Here is a 22,814-nt window from a genome sequence, read left to right as displayed (position 1 = left end):
TCCGGTGGTGCCCCAGCTCGGGCCCCGCTGTTTGCCGGAAGGTTTATCCCGTCCCTGGGAAAGGTGGCCCGCACACCTCGCTTAAGGGGAAAAAGGAAGAGGAAAATTAGCCCCCCGCTGGCTTGGGGGTCTTGGGCGGCATGTAACACCTCAAAAGAGTGGCAGAGCATGTGGACACGATCTAGAAGAGAAGAGGGGTGACCCGGGGGGAAGAGATGACAGTGTTTTGTCAGTGCCACCCAGCAAGTCACCCGCAGATCGGTGATCCAAGCAGTGAGGGACTGAGGGAGTCCTTCAGCAGCCGGGGAGGTTTCGGCTGAAGCCTGGCTGCAGGTGTACCCTGGAAGTCCTCTTGCTCGTGTTGTCCGTCCATCTGCCAAAGCACCATGTCATGCTGTCAACAGCTGCTTCACTGTTTTGGACAACTTAATGTTGCGAAGACCGATTTCTGCCAGCTTGCTCTCCTTTCTTTGCATGTTGCAAAGAAAAAGAAAAAAATTGGTAATTTTTTTAGCAGCTAACTAGAAAGTTTTCTGCTTGTGTGGCAGGCAGCCCTTCTGTCAGCTGTTACTTCTCTTGTGCGTGTGTGCAAGGGGAGATATGTACCTGTTCACTGTGAGCTATTTTGTTTCAGAGAAAAGGGGTTTTTTTGAGGGGTGGGGTAGGAAGGAGCAGGGGGATGAACCTTTATGCTACTTATGCATGGTTATTGGGAGGCTTGATACTTGCCCATGTAATAACCCAGTTTGCCCTGGACTCCGAACTTAAGACCTCTGTTGATCTGGTGAAACACGTACAGGAAAGGTTTTAAACGCAAGGGAAATTAATGGTAGGCAGTTGGACCAAAAGACTGAATGCAGAGTTTAGTAAAAGCTAGGTGGTCATCCCTGTTGAAAATCGGATTCCTACCTTAAATTGGAAACCTGCTGCAGAAGTTGTAGAGTTGTAGCCTTAACGAGGTTTTTTTTTTTTTAAATCATAAGCCCATCTTCAAGTTTTGTTCTGATGGTTCACTTTCCTGACTTCCAAAATATTCTACAGAGGAGAAAGCATTGATTCAAAAACTAGTTTAAATTCTACTTTGGTCATTGCTTTTCCACTGAGGTTACCTAAATGCTTAGCGTACATTTTTAGTTATAACTGCTTCCTGCAGCAAGGGTTGAAGGAAGTGCTCCAGTGTGACTTCAAGCTAAATTTATAATGGTGTGAGACAAGATAGATAAGTCATGCTGTGTAAAATCACGCCTTTGTTGTTGTGGTTTTACTCTGGTTGGAAGCAAAACACCACACAGCTGCTCACTCCCCCCTCCCAGGGATGGGGGAGAGAATTAAAGGGGTAAAGGGAAAAAACACTCATGGGTTGAGAGAAGAACAATTTAATAACTAAACTACAATCATATTGAAAGGATTAATAATTATTATAATAAGTAATACATATACAAGTGTACAAAGGAGTGATACACAGTGATACTGCTCACCATCCGATGACCAAGGCTCAGCCCATTCTTGGATAAGGATCCCAGAGCAGGGAGAGTCCTGAAACAGCAACCCCGAAATGAAGATAAGAGCTTGAGTGTCTGAGAGACTGAGATAACCCTGGGAGATGGGCAACCCAGAGGGAGATAACCTGGCAACCTGGAGCAACAGAGAGCACTTCTGGCCAGAGCCCTATCTGTATACTGGGCATGATGTGCATGATGTGGAATATACCATTGGCCAATTGAGGTCTCAATCCTAAACCTAAGGTTGAATCCTAGGGTAGTAATTGATAGCAAATTGATAGAATAGTTTGAAAGTATTTTTTTTCTTAATCTCATTTTGGTGTAACATACTGATCTCTTTGAAAAGAAGAATTTTTCTTTTTTTGTTTCTTGGTTTTCTTCCGGAACATATTTTAGAATATTATTTACATTACAAATATATTCTTAATAGGTGTCTTTTTTGATCCCTGAATGTGGCTTGCTACCTGAAGTGCTGAAAAGTACCATTGCGGATGTTGGAGAGTACTACCTGGTGAGGAATTTATCTGTTCATGAGTTGGTCGCTCACGAATTCATTGATGCTTTTGTGAAGAAAGGTAAGAAGGTAATCAGAACATGCCAGATGCAGTAATAGTGTATATTTTTCGTAACACAGTAAAATTGGTTTATTATCATTTATTCTGAAAAGTATTTTAAAGGAAGGGAAGAAAAAATGCTAAGAAAACTGTGTATTAATGTCTTTATCTGCTTTTGCTGCTTTGTGGTGTGTCAACATTTGTTTACACCCAGTGGGTCCAAAACTTCTATGATTGTTCTTTCTTCATTTCTTCCTATTCCATCTTAATTCTGTAAGCCAGCTATCAAGAGGGCTTCTGTGTATCCTCACACCTGTTTCTTCTACGCCTCATCTTTATGCAGGTTCCTGCAGAAATTGTCTCCTTTCTCCCTTTCTCATTCCTTGTGTTAGCTGTGTTCCACAGTGGACAAGAGAAAAAAATCTGGTTACCTTTTTTTTTTTTTTAAGTTTTTGATAATGGAGTTACAGCAGGTCATCTCTACACAGTAAGAGCAAAGAGGATGTGAAGAAAGATGCAGCCTCTGCCCAGCCAACTTGCTGTTGCATACTCAGAGCATGCTGTTTTCATTGAGCAGGGCCCACTTGTTTGGCTTGTGATAACGATTTTAGCCTTCATATGATTGCCAGTTTGGAAAAAAGCTTTAAAGGGAAAAGAGAGGAGAACAGAGACCATGTAGATGAAACAGCAGAATAAGAGATTAATTACTTGCTAAATGTGGGACTCATCTTATTTCTTTTAGTCTCATTAATGCTTTTTATGCCAGCAGCTTTATGGAAGCAATACGATGTTTGTACACAGAGTTTACGGGATCTGACTCTTGTATTTTAAAAACCAAAATTGGTTGTGGCAGATAATGCTACAAAATAGATTTAGCAACGTGAGCTTCTTCCACCTTGTCTTCATCTGAACTAACAATAGAAGTGGGTCTGGAAAAAAACGTAGTTTTCCGTTTGCTGAGTGGGAAAGGTCACATGTGGAAAGAAGGTGTTTTCATATTGGGGCATATTGTTAATGTTATGTGTATTACGGGTCATTTAAAATAGTGCCAGTCCAAGGTTTATAAAAATGATAACAAAATGCTATTTTGCTTGAGGAAAGTTAGATGAGGAAAACACAAGAGTTTAGAATGATTCAAATGTTATTTGGCATGTTTGATTATCTTGAGGTGAATTGTTCATATGGTCGTGTCCATCTTTAGAGACTGTGTAATCTCATGTTTTTTTCCTAAAGGTTCATGCTACGCACTTACTCATAACACAAAAATTGACCAAGATAATACTGCAGCTCTGCTACCAAATGGTATGATATTTTTTGCTTTTAGTAATACATAGATATTGATTATGGTCTTGGGTTGTTCTTTTCATTTGGAGTAATGTAAACTGGAAAATTCAATGCTTACTATACTTGCCAACTTTGTTAGAAATATGTTTGAATCAGAAAAATATTAATTTAAACTTATTTTTTTAATTCATGCTGTTAAATTTATTTCAAATAAAGGAAATTTTTAAAAAATCAACTTAGGTATAGTATCAGATTGTCAATGCTCAACTATAATTGCAATTGCTACAGAGGATTATTTTTGTGAAAACCTTGCATTGCAACTTCTTGTTTCCTACTGGTCTTAAAGACAGAATTTGTACCAAAAAAGAAAATTATCAGCACTGCTGAGGAACACTTTTAAAATATTGTTTATTCTTTGAGAATTATGTAATGAGTTAAAATACTCTTGCAGTTCCATCACAGTTTTATGACCAAATGTTACATCTGGGGTGGGATTTTACATGCAGAGAAAATAATGAAGTGATTTTGGGCATCAGATATGTTTCTGTTTAACAGTATATCAGATATAATAGAAACACAAATTCGTCTAGCAGCCATCTGGCCCAAGATGCTGTAATATGACAGGTGCCCATCAGGGCATAAGTAAATTCAGATTCTTCAGAGGAGGAATTCTTTTATGTGCTCTGTTAACACAGTCCTAGCGAAATGGACACTTGATAGAGATTGAGTTTGTACGATACAGCTATTACAAGTTATGCACAATTAATGCAGAGACAGTGTTACAATTCCTGGTTATGTTATCTGAAATCTTCAGCAACAAGCTTATTTGTTTGTATTTGATATTACACTGTTACTTGTGCAGTAGACTGTAGTAGAGATCTGTTGTGTGAAATTCTGTACTGAGTGGCAGCTGCTGGATTTGGTTTATGAACATGAAAGTGGAGTTGTTCCAGCGTATATCTGCTCATCACTAATAAGCATAGTTTGCTCAATGTGAGTAGTCCTGCTGGAGTTGGAGGAACTGATTTTGTATGTGTAGTTGAGCAATGCATGCATGAATGTTTACTAAATCAGGCCCCAGTGTAATGTAGTGTTCAACCAATGACATGGCAAATGCTAGGGGACAAGTGGAGGAAAGAATGAGGAAATGAAGTGAGGTAGTACAGTAAAAAAGCTATGCCTCGCTCAGGAATAATATTACACTTTCCTCATTCTAGTTCATAAGACCTTTTTGATAAAAAAGTAATTGCATTATAACCTTTTTTTTTGAAGTGTTAATTTGGTAATCCATTTAACTGAAATTGAGGAGTCTGGATTCCATTAGTAATACCATTGATCCGAAGCTAACATTGTATAAGGTTTATGATTCTCAGAAGACTGCGAAGGGAACTAAGTAGAAGATTGTTTGTATTAAAGTTTGTTTTGTTTATAGGAAAACTAATTCTATCAGTGGATAAGGATACTTATGAGGAACTTGGACTGCAAGGTCACCCTTCTCGGTATTCTGGCAAAAAAGTAATGAGATATAGTAAGTATTATTTATATTAACAGTGCTTATTTCAGATCTGTCTGTGAAGCACCTTTTTAGGATATTAAACCAGCAATGCTTCCCTTACCTTAAAATGGGTTTTTGTCTAGGTCATATTTTTCCAGATGCAGATACAAGGACTGCATGAAGAGGAAAAAATACATTTTTCCAAATAATAAAACAGCTCTAAGGAAACAAATGTGTGATCTTTGGGGTATTCTATAAAATTTTTAATTTCTGGGGTTTTCATTGTGTTGTTTATACTCGAGTGATCTGGGACTCAAGAAATTTTGTATACTGTGCACAGCATCTGTGCCTTCTGATGGAAAGCGGAAAATACTAAACTAATTAAGGTAGAGCTTAAAATTTGCACACTAGACAAAAGAGTCAGTGAAGAGCCTCACCCAAGACTGCTTGCTTGAGAGGGAGAATTGTATTACAGTTGACACATTTAAAATGTTAGTCTTCGTATACCAAGCACTTGGAAAATGTAATTTTTTAACAGCTGCAGAGAAGACATACTGAGTGTGACTTTTGTTAATTTTTTTTTGTAAATAATTAAAAAAACCCGTGAACACTGTGCCATCTCAAATGTATTACAACCTGCAGTAGTTGATAAGTAGTTACATAAAAACTTCAGAAGGGGAAATTTGTTATCTATAATAAGAATTTTGGCAAAATGGGACATCATTTTACCATTCAGTTTGTCAAGTAAAATGTATAATGAAATTTCCATCTGAAAAATAAGTTTAACTTTTACCTTGGGACCAATTAATCTGGAAAAAAACAGTTGAAAAATTGTCATTGCCGTATACATGGCTTTTAGTGTTAGAAATTCTAGCTTTTTTAGTGCTAATAGCTTGCCTAATTACCAAGATATTTTTAAGGCGCTGTTTTGATACTTCTGTCACTGCCGTTACAAAAGGAATGTGTCCCTCTAGTCACTAGAAGGCAGTTCCAGATTATCTCAAAGCAAGGACAGCAGGAGTAGAGTATTTTGTTACATAATAGAGAGTCATATTTGCATAATCAAATACTTTGTAAAGATGCTGTATATGTGGAAAGGAAGTTTAATGTTCTTTGGTTTCGTTGTGTTCTTTTAGTACTTAATGAATATAATATTAAAAGTTATTTCAGTTAAGTAACAATTGCTTTTGTACATTTTCGCAGTTATAACTATTGACTTGACTGATTCCAGCTTTCACCCTGATAGCAAGAAATATAACAGAGTGCTTTGGGCCTTGAAAGAAAAGAAACCTTTAGAATTTGACTTCCTGATGGCTTGGTATAATACAGGTAATAAAAACTAAATGTAAAAGTAAAATGTAACTGACATGAAGTCCAAATATTTTTAGTTTACTGTTCTTTTCCAGTGATTGCCCAAATACTTTTTTAGTGGATGGAAAAGTTAGATTAAAATGTGTTTGGGTGGAGTTTTTTGTTTGTTTTGTTTATTTGTTTGGGGAGGGGGTGTTGCTTCCTACACAGCAAAACATTCAGTTCAGGAACACAACAGTGTTTCTTAGAGGATATGTTAATTGCTTCATTTCCTTGTGTTAGTGTCGTGCAGGCTTTCTAGTGTAACTTTGCCTATTTTATAGTGCTGCCTCTTCTTTATAAATTTGTGACATACATAACCATTATAAATACACATTATTTATTTTTTTATTAATAGGCATAAGTTATATATTTGGTGTAGTACTCAAGATGGGGAACTTTCATCAGTAGTTATAGGACATGTACAGAATCCCTGTTTCCATCATGTGGTATGTACACTGATACACGTGCAGTCTGCTGTTTTATCATTTTATTCTCAAACACTTGTTTGAGTTTGAAGCAGAGTAGTTGTTGTTCTAAGAAATTGTATTGTCTCAAATCACCTTTCTTCTAGTATTCGTTCATCTACTGTTTTCTAATTACATTCATTTTTCTGCTGGGGTTTAAGTATTGTTCTTCCTCTGAGGGCCGTTTTCCAAAATCCTCAGTTACTTGTATTACCTCAGAATAGGCTGTATCTAGGGATACCTAGCATTTGCATAGAATTGAAAAAACTGCAGGAGTCTGTACTGCAAAAAAACATTTTTCTTCATCATAGCTGTGTAGCTTTTAGTGTGGTTTTTCCTGGCTCTTCCAGACCAAGTCTGAGAGGGTGTTACTGATCTGAGAAATTAAAGCTGCTTACAAGCTCCTTTAGCAGTGTCCCTTGTTTCACTTTAGTCCTTCATGTTTCCCTTCCCCCTTTTTAAGTACTGTTCATATGACAAGGACCCTTCCTTGTTTGTCATACAGAAATTGTTTAAAGGCTTGCAATTCCATCCTTGTAGTCTTCAGGAAAGAGTCACTGTGAAAGCTGTTGCTGCCATAAATGGTGACATAAAGCCAACTAAAGTGGTAGATCTTCAAGGTTCACTTGCTTGGATTTATTGACCTTGGGCAGAGAGCAAAATGCCTCTGGGTCTGGTATGTTTCTTATATTTGTTGCTGCCACTGTAGCAGCATTCAAGAAGAATAGCATTCCTCTTCTTCACTTTCTTACATCCAAAAACCGGGTCAGGTCAATCGTTTCCTGAATATGGAGTTAAATCTGAATGCCTTTCTGTGTAGGAATCTCGTGGTCATAACACACTAAAGACTCTTAGTTCCTTAGTACTGACAAAAATAAAATGTTTGTACATTTTTATTAATAGACATGAAGCACCATGTAGATTCTGCTTGAAGGGGAAAAGAGAAGTTTTATTGAGAAAATCCGTGTCCTCTGTGAACATTCTGGTTTCAGCCTTCCTGCTATATTGCTAGCATTCTTTCCTATGGCCGGCACTCCTGCAAACCTATAAACATTCGTGTCACTTTCCAACAGCAGGATTTTTTTGTTGTCATACCTGTTTTTCCCACTTAGTGGTTGAGGCACTAAGAGGAACAGAAAAAGGGACTCTGGAGTGTCTTATGTATTTACCAACAGAGGCAAAACAATCTTCTCTTTTCTATTGCTGTAATTTATGTGACAATTTTAAATGTTTATTGGCTGAAAGTCACTGGCCTCTGAAAAACGTTGACAATGACTGGTTGTTAACATAGAAAGCTATGCTGTAATTAGAGGAATTGTTCTGTTGGAGTCTTGACTGTAGTCTTTGAGATTTCTTGAAGTTCGGACTGTAGCTGAGGCTTGCTCCTGTGTGGAGAGGACATTTAAAATGTATAATTTTCTATATTTGACTTAGAATTCTAGGGCAATATTATACATACTTTGAACATGTTAGTCTAACAAATACCAATAGGAAGTACAGACTGAAGGAAGATCATCTGTTCTAGCAGACTTTGGACTTAAAAATATCTATATAAAAATACTAAATTAACAAGAAGTCTGTGGCTGTCTGTCTTTCTCACTGTGCCCTTTGGTACTTGGACAGCCTTTTTTGATGTGCCCTCCTTTTTTTTGCTTCCCAATGTGATTGTCCTTGATAAGTATGACTGATGGAGTTTAGGCAGTCCATAATTTTTGATAGCAAGTCTTCAATAGGGTATTCCACAGTTAAGTCTATCCTGTTCTTGAATTTATTCTGTTAATACATGCCTTTTCTGTGGTATTTAAATGCTATACTGGCCCTAAGACTTATACTGAATAAGGTATTATTTCTTGGTTGCCCTGTTACTTTATGAAAATATCTGGAATTTCAAATTTAGGAAAATAGACTCAGTGTCATTTATCTTACTGTTTCAAAAGGGAAATCGGTTAATATCTCTTAATTTGCAATATGCTTTCCTAGGTTAGGTTTTTTAGTCTAGGATAAGTTTTCATAATTTTACCTGCTGTTTTGTATCACTAGAATTAAGATACATGGCTTTTTCCCTGGAAGTCCATCAAGGTACATCTAACTTTTACAGCCATACTGCATTTGAAGACCTGCCACATTTTTTTTTCTTCTTTGATCCTAGTAAAGTGAGATTTGTGCTATAATTTGATTTGTTTACCCTCCCCCCTTTCTTCTGTCTCCAGTCCTCATCTTCCAGTCTATTGTAGAATTCCTCTTGACATCACTGATAAATCTGTTCTCAAACATATAGTCACCTGCTCACTTTTACACTATTCAGGGAAAACAGTGTTCTGGGATGGCAGACACTTTAACCAGGTGGGTAGGAGAGTCTCTAGTCTTGATGACCACATGACCTTCCAAATATACCTTACCTGAAGCCAATTTCTCGATTTACTATAAATAATTTTTCTCCAAAACCTTATGGCTCCTAAATTAAGTTTGCCATCACACCTGGGAAATCAAGTATGTGGTCTTTAGTGATGGCATCAGTCCTCTCAGAAGGATTCTTATGCATTGTTGTCCTCAGCTGACAGAACTAAGAGATCCACTAACCTGACATGCTGGATAGAAGACTGAGTGCCTCTTAGGATAAGGAGAAGGGAAACTTTCTGCAGTCGTGAAGGCATGTTTCAGGGGAATTTAAATGGCATTATAGCTTTTTGCAAAGTATTCCTGAGATCTGCAGGAATTTATTCTGCTGGAGTTATTCATGATTCTAGAAGCCCTGCGGTCTCTGAGAGGCAGTTCTTGGTGAACTAGTGATGCTGGGATTCCTCTAGACACACCGTGGTTTTTGCAGGGAATACTGCCTGAATTCATGTGAGCTTAGTTCCCTTTATTTTTCTTAGAGATGCATTATCTTTGTGCACATCTACATGTATTCTTCCTCTCATGGTGCAATGCCCAAGGAATTTCTGGAAATGCTGAGCTAGAGATGACCTAGTGGTATAAAGCATGCATTGTTCTTCTACAGCAGTGAGTACCTGTGTGTGAACACAAAGGGAATGTACATGCAAGGCAAAATGTTCTCTGGCCTCATGTATGTAAGCATGGGTATGCTTATGGTGTGAGTGCATTTGCAGACCACTTTGTCTCGAGGAGCAGTTAACACTCTGAATTCCTCTTTCTAATGAGTTTGTTTTATTACTTGCCCAGTTAATTCAGCTTGAATTTTCTATTGACAAATCTATACTTACCAGTTAAATAGTAATTTTACTGAGTTGCTGGATCTTGCACTGTTACATTTCCAAGAAGATAAGGAAGCTGAAGATTCTATGGCTTTTGCCAAAGACAACAGCATGTAAACAGTTTACACACTGCATTTTCTTGTATACACATACAAAGGTTTAATGTATTCAGAGCTCCTTTTGTTTAGTAGTTTTGTAACAGCTCCTTGTGGTGTTGTGTTGTTAAGGTGCAGAGGGATCAACATTGATGTCATACTTTTCAAAAAACCAAATACAGGCCCTGAAGCCAAAAGTGACCTTCAGCACCTTAAAGGACTTGCAGTGTCCGGTGTTACAAAGTAACGAGCTGCAAGGAAAGCCAGATGAGTCCTGCAGTACAGAGGAACTGTTTGAATGGCTAGGTGCTGTCTTGAATCAAGTTAGCTTGTAAGTATTTGAATTTGTTTGATCTTTAAATAATCTTAAGTAAGGAAAGCCACAATTTATTTTAAGTAAGAGTTAAATAAGAACTAATTCTTATGATGCATTTCTTATGACTGATTCTTACAGACGCATGCACTTCAGTGTTTGTTGTAAGTCTTGAACAATTGCGCTGTGGTTTTGGGGGTACCCATGTTTACTGGTGCTTGTGTGGTGCTGTTTTGTATTTATGACAAAAACAGTGTTGATAACACAGGGATGTTTTAGCTGTTGCTGAGCAGTGCTTACACAGCATCAAGGCCTTTCCTATTTCTTGTACTGCCCTGCCCATGAGTAGGCTGGGAGGGAACACAGCCACAACAGCAGACCCCAGCTGAGCAGAGGGATATCCCACACCGTATGGTGGCATGCTCAGCAATAAAATCTGGGGGAAAGAAGGGGGAGAATGTTTGGAGTTAGGGCATTTGTTTTCCCAAGTCACAATCGCACATGATGAAGCCCTGCTTTCCTGGAGATGGCTAAACATCTGTCTGCTGATGGGAAGTAGTAAATGAATTCCTTAGTTTGATTCACTGTCACATGCAGCTTCTGCTTTTACTATTAAATTGTCTTTTTCTAAACCCACATGTTTTCTCACTTTTGCTCTACGATGGTTAATCCACAGCACCATGACATCTTGTGTATTAGTTGCTTGGTCATTGGTTGCTTCAGCATTAATTTACATGATATACATAGGTACGACTTGTTTGGTAAAAGCTTTGATTACTGAGAGTTACTGTAGAAGATTTAAAGTATATTTATTCTAGTTGTTTTGTGTTTTTTTTTTTTTTCCAGAGACAACAAATCATCTAGCTTTTTATCAACCTATTGCTGCCCTCAGCCCAACACAATGGTGGAAAAAGCTTTTTTGTGCACAATCACAGGCTTTATAATTCCTGAGAAGATAATTCAGTTATTGGAGCAGCTATGGTAAGGGCTGACAGGAGTACATTACTAAAACATTTGTACTCGTAACACTTTTTGGAATAGTTTTTAAATACCTTTTTTCAGTAGTGCTGTTGCAGGGAAATAGCAAAATATACAAAATGAATTTTTTTAACTTCAATTAGGAAATTATCTGGAAGCTTAACATCAGTATATAAAAAAAGAAATAAACAGTTCTGGATATTCCAAATTCGAAAATGACTACCCTGTATTCTGGTAATGACTTTGCTTTTTATCTTAATTTCTAAGAAACAGTGGCTCTACTGAGCTCCACATTTTTCAAATTCCCCCGTCTGTGAAAATCAGATGCCCTCATATATGTCTGATGTAGTCTTTTTAACTACTGATGGAAAATATGGTTGAAAAGCCTTTATGATACCAAAAAGAGTATTGCAAGGTTATTATGTACTTCGAGGTTATTATGCCACTACAATCAATAAACTTTTAGTGAGTTTTTAAGTGTTGTAACATAGGACACTGGATAGTGGTGACTGGGGGAGCCATAGTTCAAATTCAATACCAAACTACATGATGCTGACTGTATCATGGATCAGTGTGGTATCTGGCTGTATTGTATATTAGTGCTACTGATAGCAAATTCTGGAAACTCTTTGCTCCATGTATGAGGCAATTCTTAAAGTGCCTAGTGGCTCATGACTGTAGCACTGACTCATGACAATATTGCTGTTGCTTTATCTGGAATATGATCATTACTCTGAGCGATTTTCAAATCTCATACAGAAAGCCTCCCTAGGCCAGAGTTGGAACACAAATTTCTTTGGCTTTTATGCTCTACTTTAAAGAGATCTAGGTGTTCCTGCTCTGGCAGGGGGATTGGACTAGATGATCTTTCGAGGTCCCTTCCAATCTCTAACATTCTGTGACTCTGACTCTGTGAGCAGTAAGATAATGTCTGGCTTTGATTATTTGTAATCCATTTCCTTTCTGGTAGTAAAAGTATTTGTGTCAAGCATAGCCTGGCTATGTTTCTTCCTCCTATGTCTTTTTTGCCCTGATAGCAACTGTTCTCAGTAAATGTTCTGTTTTCTGAAAGAAAATGCATGCTGTAAGAAATTCTGAGCAGCTACTTTACAACTTAAACTTTTCTAATCGCTATAATTTGCAGGTTTGCCATGTCTAAAAGTACAGTAGGAGTAATCAAGAGTCAATCTTATTTCATTTCCTAATGTCTTCTGATATAATTTTTTTAAAAATGTATTTATTATGTACTAAAGAAGTGTTTTTTGTTAATTACAAGTTTTCACTAGAGTGCATATGTCTTTTTTTAACTTTATATTGCGTACTTGAACATGCTCTCTATTCCACTGTAATTATTGATTATCTTGTCTTGTTCCTTGCAGTTGCTATTTTGTTGAACCAAAACTGGCATATTGGCTGACCTTAACTGTGCATGGCTTTGCAGACAGCCCTGTTTCCTGGAGAGAAAATGAACATGGTTTCCACAAGGGAGGAGAGAACTTGTACAACTTCGTCATTTTTAGAAATCTGGACTACTGGCTTCAGATGGCTGTAGGAACTAATGATGATTGTCCTCCATAAAGCTATATCTACAGAAGAAGTTTTCTAATAATTCCATGTTACTGTATAGAAACATTAGATAATTTTTATAAAAGTAATTAAGTAACAAGTTAAGTACTAAGAGACTGTATATGTTTTGCCATTATTTATAGCCTTTAAAGGATGACCTGCAATGGCGGAATGGATTTTTTGTTTCTTCACTGTCATACAGTGCCTTCTGAAAGACTTCACAATTCTAGCTTTAAGAAAAAGATGTTTTTGAGAGTTTTAAGTTCTCGGGAGTTGTTTTACAGATTGCTAGCTAAAATATTTGGGAGGAAATCTCATTTTGGGATTTAATCTTTTTTTTTTTTTTACATTAAAGATCTGTAAACCTTCAAATTAATTCTTAAGTCATTTCAGACTACATGGTGACAAATAAAAAAAAGGGGGGGGGGGAAGATGTCTTCTCCATAATTTGGTAGGGGGAAGGAGAAAAAAGGTGAGGAGAAGGAGGTACGTGACAGGGGGAGGAGCCCCTGTTGAACATGGGAAAAGTAAAGGCTTACTGACCTGCTTTTTGAATTTTGCAGATCACAACTGGTTATCAGAAGGAAGTTGATTTTTACAGTGATGCACAAGGCCACTGCTTGCTTTCTTAAATGACCTCCACAGACACACACTCATACCCTCACCAAATCTTGACCTTTTAAAAGTAGCTTGTGGTTCTTGCTTACAGGGTTGCTCATGGAGCTAAGATTTTACTGTCACGTTACTGTAGACACGTTTCTGGGAAGAACGCTATGGATATACCGTCAGACAATGCAGTTGAAGGGAAACAGGTTGAGTTAACAATATGCAGTAATGTTGAGAGTATAGGCAGCTATAAAGAATCCAAGTTAACTCCTGTTGAAATCCATGAAAGGCTGGATGGGGGGAATGGCCTCTATTTCATTTTTGTTTCATGGAGTGGGTATGTATCATTAAAGTAGCGATGCAGTGCTGAAATGGAAGTTCTTCACTTGATGAAGTGAGAGATTGGTAGTGGAAGTTAGGGCATAGCTGTAGTGGAAACATCAAGATCTCATGTCGGGGTGAGTGGCACAGAAAAGCAGAAAGCTCATGGGAAGCAGCTGAGCTTTCTTTTTTTGTCTGTTTATTGGTTCCTTTCAGTGAGGAGAATCATCCTGGATAATTTACTGGATGGTATTTGTTTGTTATACACCTCCACTAAATATAACTCCTTTTGCTGAAGTTTTGTTACACATTTTACAAACAGAACTCTGACAAACCAGAAAGCAGTTTTCTAAGTCATTATGTTGTTTTTAAAAATTATCCGCTATAAGATGTTTCTAGTAGGTTACCGGGAGCAGAAGCACCTTGTCACACGTACAGACATAGATTACACGATCACAAACTGAATGCACAAGAGTTTGGGAAAGTTCTTGGCTTGACACTTGACTGGTAAATATGTAACATGGCTGGCTCAAACATCATGTGTCATTACTATGCATCAGTGCAAATGGCTTCAGTTGTTGGCTAAAGTCTGCTTTTGAAAGTGTCTGTTGAGGGGTTATGCCACACTTTAACAAAAGAGATGATTAACCAGGAGCATCTTCCTTTTTCCCCTTGATCAGGTCTCTTAAAAGCTTGGGCTTTTCCTGGAAGTTACACCTGCAGCAAAAGTTCTGATACAAAGTTAAAAATCCTAAATCTTTATGCTGCTTCAACAAATGTGCTCATCTTCCTGTTAGATTCTAGTAAAACTAACTTTTTCCCCCATAGTGTGTATACACACACATGAACAAGTGTAATGTATACTGCTTGGAAAAAAAATAAACAATTCCCACCCAGAAGTAAGAATCTTGTACTAGTGGGTTTGTTTCCCTTACTAACTGAGAGAAAGGAGTGAAGTCTTATGCATATGATTCATAATGCTCCCAGCAGGAGTGCAGCAGCTGTTGGCCTTGGCTCTGAATGAGCAGCTGTAGGACCAGGTGAAGTGATTTTTCTAATTGGTGCCAGGTTGCAGCTTGGCATTGTTGATGAAGGAGCTGCTGCAGAAGTGCTGGTGGGTACGTAGTCATAGCCTCAGTCAGGCAATTCTGGAAGGCAAGCTGAGCAGCAGGCATTTCAGCTCTATTGCTTCTCCTCAGTATCTGAGTATTAAGGTTAATCTTATGTAGTACATCTAGGGAAATCTCATCAGATTGGTCAACAGTTCCCTTTGCCTACTATCTACATAGGGAAGGGAGTGTAAATATTTCTCAAAGTTCAGTGTTATAGGCAGAGTCATTTAGCTGTGCTGCTTTCTATAATACCTAGTTGTCTTCTTGGCGTTGTTTCAATGGCTTTTCCAGCTAAGGCAGGGATTAAAATCCTGTCTCTGACTCTTGCAATTTAATTGAGATGCTAAATTGGTTTCTGGCTCTTCTTTAAATTTATAATGGAAAACCTTGTGCTGTTAATAGTCACTGCAGTTGGTCTGCTCTTAGACTCTGAGATGATACTTCTTTAAACAGATCCGTGCTTTTTTAGCAAGGTCCAACAGTGTGTTTGCCTCTTAGGAGACAGGCTTTTCTGTGCTTGCTGGGCTTTGTAGTTGCACAGAAGAGAAACTGGGGGGACTTCTTTCTTACCACCTGCAAACTGGGACCTGAGGGAAGATTTTCCTGGGATGAGGGACAGCAGCCTGTTCCCTACAATCTGTAGGAAGAGAAGGAATACTCTGTCTCCCAAGGAGGCTCCCAAGCCCAGGGGAGACTTGCTGAGAAAAGGTACAGGATGGCATTGCTCACATGCTTGGGGAAAAGGTTGGGAGGGAAGAGCTGGGACTTGGCCAGGGGGGCAGTAATCCAAGGAAGAATTGAGCAAGGTACATGAGATGGCGATAAAAGTTTTTGCATGAGAATGAAAGATGGCTGCTGGTGGTGGTCTTGCCCTTTGTGCCTGCCTATGACAGAGGACGGGAAAATGCAAAAGGTTCCTGAGAGCTGCAAAAGTAATGAGGAGCAGCTGTGTGCCAGTTGCTTCTGAGATCAAAGGGCTGAATGCTTACTAAGAAGTTTTGCCTCTGGGGAGTGTTTTATCTACGATGGGGAAGGAAAGCCAAATATCTGAATGTAGAGACAAGCCTGGGGCAAGCTGGTTGCATGAGGAATAGAGTTTTTTGTTGTCCTGGTATGCAGACAGAGAGTGATAACACACTCCTTGAGAGCTAGGGAACTGCTTTGCTTTAATCTCAGCCCTTCTACTTTTTTTCTGCCTCAGCTGGTGGAAGGAAAGGGAATTTTGTTGAGAGGTTACTGGAGGGTAGCAGAACCAGGTGGGAATAGGCCACAGAGATCATGTGCTTTTCCAACCACACGTTCGAGTAAGTGGTTATTTGTGTTCAGAAATTGGTGGGTGTGAAACAAATAGAGAACAAATGTTCATGTTGACAAAGGGGAGTTAGGTTAGGCGGTTGAATAGTGTGTGTTATACAAAATCACTCTAAACAGAATATATTTGCAAATGCCGATTGAGTCAGGAACCTGTCTGGAGGAATAAAGGTATGTGTTCTATAATGGCAAGAATGGGAGCCTAATGGTGGCGGTAGTATTTTTTGTCTACTAGTGTCTGTTAGCATGGGGGACTCTGAGAAAGGTAGAGATAAGGATGAGAAAAAGAACTTTCCCTGTCAGAATAGATTCTAGAGATGCTCTGGCTGCAGAGGGAAAGCAGCAAGATTTGTCATAGCTTAGATCTGGGGGATGAACGAAAGACAAGGAGTGCTAATCTAAGGCTGCTTGAAAAGGAAGTGACAGGGTTTAATGGAAGGAGAAGCATAAGCTTTGTTTTGGCTGCGTTGTGCTGCTGCTGTTTACTAGGGAGTATCCATTTTGGAGAGGCTAGCCAAGATGTAAGTTGGATGTCTGGAAAAAAGCCAGCAAGAAAACAGGTTCGTATGTCACCAGCCTGGGGATCGCATAGCAATCGTGGGAGTGAGGGAGATTGCTCAAAGATGGGCTATAATGTTTTTTTTGTTGGAAGTAATTTGTGTGCTTTTATTATTCCTTGCTACAGGCTGCCTCTTTTTGGTTTATCTGTAAGGTTTCCAAGAGTGTTACAGAAACACTAGAGGTTTAAAACTATCTTGAGATAGGTTGGATGATGTTGCTGTTAACTGCAATTAGCAGTCGGGCTGCTCACCGGATGCTGCACAGCCAGTGTGGGGTTTTGCACAGGTAGAGCACACCCCTGCTACCACTACTGCAAAAATAAAGAGGTAAAGCAGACAAAAGGTACAAAGCAAAACAGAGTTTAGAGGGGTATTTCTTTTCCCCTCTCATGGGAGGTGCATAACAAATCAGTGGCTGATCTGGGATTAGAATGAAGGCTTTTTGTGGCTAGTGAAGTACTCTAGCTACTAGAGTATAGTTCCTCTGGTGCTGTTAATTAAAGATTAATGCCTGCAATTGTCTCTGTCTTTGGTATTTTGTTATGTGGAGCTATACTGGAACATGCTTTAATTGTTTTTCTTAATTGTTTTAGGAGAATAGAGCTTAAAGAGCAAAAACTGAGACTAATTCAATCACTGGACTATTAAATAACCACCTTCTGAATATTAACAAGAAATTCAGAAATATCTACTATAAACTAAGGCAACTCAGAGTTGCCCTCTGTTTCATCCCTGGAAGTAGATTCTAGCACTGCTTAAAAATATTTCTTTTAATGCAGTCACATACAGGAGCAAAAAGTGAGAGCTAAAGTGACTTGAGCAGTTTTCAGCTTTCCAGAGAGCAATGTGCAGGGTGCCTTGGCTATGCCAAGTTTCTTTTAGCTGGCTTTATTAGAACAATTTAGTGGGCTTTAGTTATTAGAATGTGGGTATGTTTTACTTGAGTAGTTGTAGAATATCCTAAGCAGTGGTATATGCAGTTCTGTCCCCTGACAAATATAGGTAACCATTGATATTAATATTATTGTTGTTAATGTCTAAGCCACATGTCTTGGTTCACTAGGTACCAAAAATCTTTCTGCATCATATGCCAGTAGGGTTGCAGAGGATGCAAAGGGAGTAAGTTTTATCATGTGATTGCAGGTGAAAATAGCATGTTTATTGATTTTTTTTTATCATGAAGACAAGTATTTCTAATCTTTGTCACTGTTGAAGTTTGTGCCTTTCTTCAGTGCTACCAAAGTGAGTATGCGTTTGGAAAAGGATATAGCTTAAGTCTCTGTGGGAAGCTAGTGCAATTACACTGCAGTTTTCAAAAGCTCTTGTAGTTTATCACTGGGATAAAAGCCTTACTGAACTGGGCACCACACTGCCATTGGGACAACACTGATTACAGTTTATAAAGAGAGGTTTACTTCTTTGTTATTGAAACAAATTAAGATTTTAAATAGTCAGCTTTTGCTGGGCAGGCACAAAACCAAGCAGTGATACATTGGTTCTTGAGCCTGTTTTTCAGTTAGATAGTAGATCCAGCTTTAGAGCTCCTGGTGTCAGAACAAGATGTTGTAGCCCTATAAACTTACTTAAATGTGCTCAAATATTTTTAGAAGCTTTATGACAGTTGGGTGCCATTTGTTTTCTCATAGTACTTGTGACTGATTTGTCAGAAAGGTGGTTGTGTGTTCCAGATGTCACTGAAATTTGTACTACTGTACAGGATGTTTTGAGTCACATCTCTCAAGTTAAAAACTGTGGAATTACAGTCTGAGATACGTGGAGTCTCTACCTGCGCTGATCTTAAAGGTCAGTAGGAATAGCGGGCATTTAGCAATTCGGAGTAATGGATGCCTTGGCCAGATGATTAAAGGTATCTCCGTGACCAGCATGGGTTTGCAAGTTCTATGAGTTAAGTCTTAAGAATTATGTAGGCACTCTCAGGTTAGATCTGTAAAAGCAGTGGTGCCTCAAATAATTTTGTAGACTTGTAAAAGACTTTTGAAAATCTGTAAAAGCAGAGCATTGTGGTACCTACTCATAGGCAGTTAATTTCCCAATGGCATTAACAGCCCTGAGGCTGGATAGCCAGCCCAGCAAAGGATGTTGTGTTTTGTGCTCAGAACCGAGATGCAGAAAAGTCAGCATGCTGAATGGTGAGCTACTTACACTGACTGGTAGACAGTGTGAAGGACTACAGTGCACCTTTAGATTCTAGCTCAGCCTGCTCTGATGGAAGTGGGGGTTTGGGTTTGTTGGATTTCTTTTTTTTTTTTTTTTTTTTTTTTTTAATTGGTGCGTGGGGAGGCTGTTGGAGACAGAAGGGCAACATTGCCTGAAGAACTGTGATAGAGACATCTGGGTTTTAGTGGTAGCTCTGATAACAAATTGCTGAGTGACCTTCTACAAAAAGCTTTGCAGTTCTGTGCTGCTCTGACACTTTCCCATTCAATGCAATGGACTTAAGAGATGCTACTTGCTTTGTAAAGCACTTTGAGAGAGCCATGGGTTATCTTTTAGTGTTCACAGAATTTACTTCGGAACCTAGAATCGTCTCTTGCCACATCTATTTTCCTCTGAAGACTGCTGATCAGAGAAGAGTGGTTTTGACCAGGGCTCCAGGGCAAAACAAGTCCTGTCTTTCCTCTACCTGCATGGAGGATGATATAAGTGGTATGGGGTTTGCTCTGCTTAAGGTAAGACTGTAATGTGCTGGAAAACATGACTCCATTTAGTCAGCTGCATTGTAGAGAACAGAGGGATGAAGGGTAACTAAGGGTAGCATGAAGCATTTGGGATATTTATAAAAATGTGAAATGGCTTTTCTTGTTAGAAAGAATGGTTGTGCATCATTAGACTACAAAAGCGAAGTGGGAACATGCTTTCCAAATCAGGAGGAGAGCAATCCTTAACAGCTGCTAATCTATTTACGTTCCAGTCATGCTCAGAGTGTGGCTTTGAGGTCTGAAGCTCTTGTAATTGCCTGGAATATGTCACTGCAGTGAGATTCATTGTTCTGTTCTCCCAAAGAGGAAGGCTGAGCTGTTTAGCTGTAGGACTTCCCTTTCAGTCGAGCAAATAGATGTGGCTAAATTCCCAGGTATTGTTTTGTTGAAACACTATTAATTATGGCTTCCATTATAAACGTGTCAGTTCTATGTGATCTAGGCAGAAATTGATGCATTTTTTGGGAAGCAGCCAGAGCTTTATTTTGGGGATTATGCATGGGTGTTAGGAGCCAGGTTTTGATCCCTGTTGATAGAAGTCCCTTAAACTTTCCAGGATCAGTAGGATGCTTGTTTAGTTCTCTGATTTCTCAAAGGGTCAGAGACTTAATTTTCTTCTTTCCTTTTTCTCAACTTCTTGCTGACAGGTTTCCTTTACTATTCCCCAAGCAATGCTCAAAACATTTAGACGTTAAGCCCAATTAAATGAGAATGAACTCAAAGCTCCGTGCCTTGCATGAAGATTTAGAGGGGCAAGGTTTAGCAGTTTCAGGAAGCTATGTGAGATGTGGCTTCAAAAGGGCTTCCAGCCCAACCTCACCACTCAAGTTACTTTGCATGGGAACTTCTCTCCCTTATGCCTTATGAGTGAATTTTTAAATAGCGAAGAATTCTTGTAGCTTCCTTTCAAGTCCCCAAGGTTTTGTTGTCCGTGGGAACCTCTCTATATAGCTCCTGTGGAACCAGCAGCTTGGAGCATATCCATGACACTTCCACATAAGAAAGCACACATGCTCTATGCAAAACTCTTCACTGGTGTTGGTAGACTGGGTGGAAAAGCCAATTTTTTTTCTATAAATGTTTCTTTTGTGAATGATGATCTATGCTGACTTTTCTTCCCTGGGGGCTGAAAATGGAGTTGCTGCTAAGTTTCAGTGAAATATGAGACTTCTTTAGATCCAGGTGCTATTCTCCCTGCTTTTTCTTTAATGCATGACTTGATCAAGTGAATTATATGCTGAGGACCTCTAGGGAGGGGAGCTGTGAAGAAAGTACATGCCTGTCAGAAGGTAGGTCCGCCCCATCCAGGACTGCTTTGGTACTTCATAGTGTGGAGCGGCTTGCTATTTTTTTTCTTACATGTGCTGCTGGGTTGGTTCAGAAAGTTCAAGTGTTCCTGCGTTTACTGGCATCTGTTTCTAAAATTGTTCAGTGTGCTGAATCTGAGAAATCAGCCAGGGAGATGGGCTTTGCTGCAGGCTAGGGGCCTGCTCAGTGTTCTGTTTGCCCAGCCTGACCCTGCCCTCGGCCAGCAGTTGGCACAGCCTGCGTAGATGAGCAAGCAGGATTTGCTTACAGGGTATATAAACTGGGGACTTCTTGGCCACTCTTCTGGAAGGGTAGTCTGACAACTGTGATCTGGACAGAAAGCCCTCAGCACTGAGAGCTCAGTCTCCTCTTTAACTCACAGGTGGTGTACCTCCAAGGTGGTGTTTGTGGCTGGTTTGGGTTTTTTTGTTGGTTTTTTGGGTGTTTTTTTTGTTGTTGTTGTTGTTGTTGTTGTTTTTTTTTTCCCCTCAGAGATCAGTCCCTTTAGGTGTACCTGCCATTTTCTGAAAGACTCAAAAAATGTGATTTTTGGAAACAAAGTTAAGGGATCAAAAACTGCAGTGATAACATAGGACAGATGTTTGGCTTTTTCAATAGCATAAAACTGCACTGTGAACCAGATTTTGTCCTAAACGTCATAGATGCTTGTCCCTGTAAATTGTGAGGACATGATAGAAGCACCTCAGGTTTTTAAAGTGTGCCCGCTCACCCAGTAACTAGTCTGAAATGGCTGTGGTGCGCCCCTTCTTCCATCGGAATTAAATTTCAACAAAAAAGACAAAGCAGATAAAGAAGAAAACTAGAAGTTAAAAATTGGTCTTGGACTGAGACTAAACATGAGAAATTTTGCCTAGGATCTTTTTTATAGTAATATAGAAAAAGATGCATTATTTTAAGACTAAGTTGAGGTTTTGTGTTTTTCTCTGAACTTGGTAAGAGCTTTGTGGGCAGAAGAGGACAGAATGTGTTAAGATGGTTGATTTCAGTGCAAATAGAAAATTTTCCTGTAGTGTCCTGAATTTGGTAAAAACATGGGGTTTTTTTTCTTCCTAATGAACAAATAGCTTACTGTGCCGAATACCTCTAAGCATGTTTAGATTCATTCCATTTGCACTCAAGCAAGTTGAAATACTGCCCTATTCTAAAAAAAAAATCTACAAATACCAGAATCTGTGCAAAAATCAAGAAGCTAATCAGCATTGTAATAAACCCTCTTGGTTTCTTGCTGTTGTGCAATTATGGCAAGAAAAAAACTCTCTTAATAAATGCCTATGAAAAGGCATTTACATTTTTTGGTTAAGCTACCTGCAAGTATGCTGGCTTGTAACTAAATACCATGTTGTTGCCTAAATCGTCTGGTGATGGTGGCCACTAGAGCTATGTCCTCTAATTAGCTCTGAGCTGTTCTGTGTGACCCTGAGTGGGGGCATATTGAGGCATTTTTCAAAGAATGCTGTTTCCATTTAAAAGTAGAAATGTGGACTGAAGTTTCTCTTGACTTCACCGATCTGTAGTGTGCTTTTTTTCTTTAATTTAACCCCCACAGATGTTTCACTGTGTCTGTAAATTGAAAATGACTACAGTCAGTTTTATTACAGTGGGGATAAGCTTGATTCCTGTTGTCTAAAGGCTTCCTGCATTAACTTTCTGGATGTTCTCAGGAAGGATTCACTATTGGTAGCAGCAAATTTAGAGGGAAGCAGTGCAACTTATGAGTACTTCACTGAATTTCTAACCACTTCGCGTACTGAATGTGAAATACCGTAGCCTGCTAGCAGCATTATGCCAAGCACTGTACTAATGTGTTAAAAGAGACCATCTCTGCCTTCCAGTGCTTCCAGTCTTAAAAAAAAAAAAATCTTGGAGAAAAGTGGTGAAGTTGCACAAAAGACTTTCCTGTTACTAGAAAAGGGAGACTAGAGAAGAGAGAAATGCAGAGTGTTTCACCCAAGCTAATGTTTTTAAACTTGATTGGTTGTTCTTAAACAAGGTTCAGAAAGTTTGTCCTTGCCCTGTTGTACTGTGGTCAGACACAT

At 38.9% G+C, this 22,814-nt stretch overlaps 1 protein-coding gene across 1 annotated transcript; it reads left to right on the top strand.

Moving 5' to 3' along the window:
• The first annotated feature begins 679 nt into the window (after positions 1 to 679).
• On the top strand, positions 680 to 12,927 carry RPP40 (ribonuclease P/MRP 40kDa subunit). Its single transcript, XM_010077047.1, has 8 exons — positions 680 to 793; positions 1,933 to 2,077; positions 3,290 to 3,358; positions 4,773 to 4,868; positions 6,039 to 6,164; positions 10,095 to 10,293; positions 11,122 to 11,256; positions 12,633 to 12,927. Exons 1-8 carry the CDS (start codon positions 680 to 682, stop codon positions 12,829 to 12,831), a joined length of 1,083 nt encoding a protein of 360 aa, XP_010075349.1. The 3' UTR covers positions 12,832 to 12,927.
• Positions 12,928 to 22,814: the final 9,887 nt, after the last annotated feature.

This window comes from Pterocles gutturalis, unplaced genomic scaffold, assembly GCF_000699245.1.
Source record: "Pterocles gutturalis isolate BGI_N339 unplaced genomic scaffold, ASM69924v1 scaffold17613, whole genome shotgun sequence".
NCBI lineage: Eukaryota > Metazoa > Chordata > Aves > Pterocliformes > Pteroclidae > Pterocles > Pterocles gutturalis.
This window is presented reverse-complemented; position numbering and strand designations above follow the sequence as displayed.

What these genes read in the sequence shown, in the direction of transcription:
- RPP40 (XM_010077047.1), top strand. Translation starts at nt 680, where the DNA reads ATGAACCTTTATGCTACTTATGCATGGTTATTGGGAGGCTTGATACTT. An exon ending in TGCAGCTCTGCTACCAAATG is followed by an intron (nt 3,359 to 4,772) that starts GTATGATATTTT and finishes TTTTGTTTATAG; the next exon opens with GAAAACTAATTCTATCAGTG. An exon ending in GATGGCTTGGTATAATACAG is followed by an intron (nt 6,165 to 10,094) that starts GTAATAAAAACT and finishes TGTGTTGTTAAG; the next exon opens with GTGCAGAGGGATCAACATTG.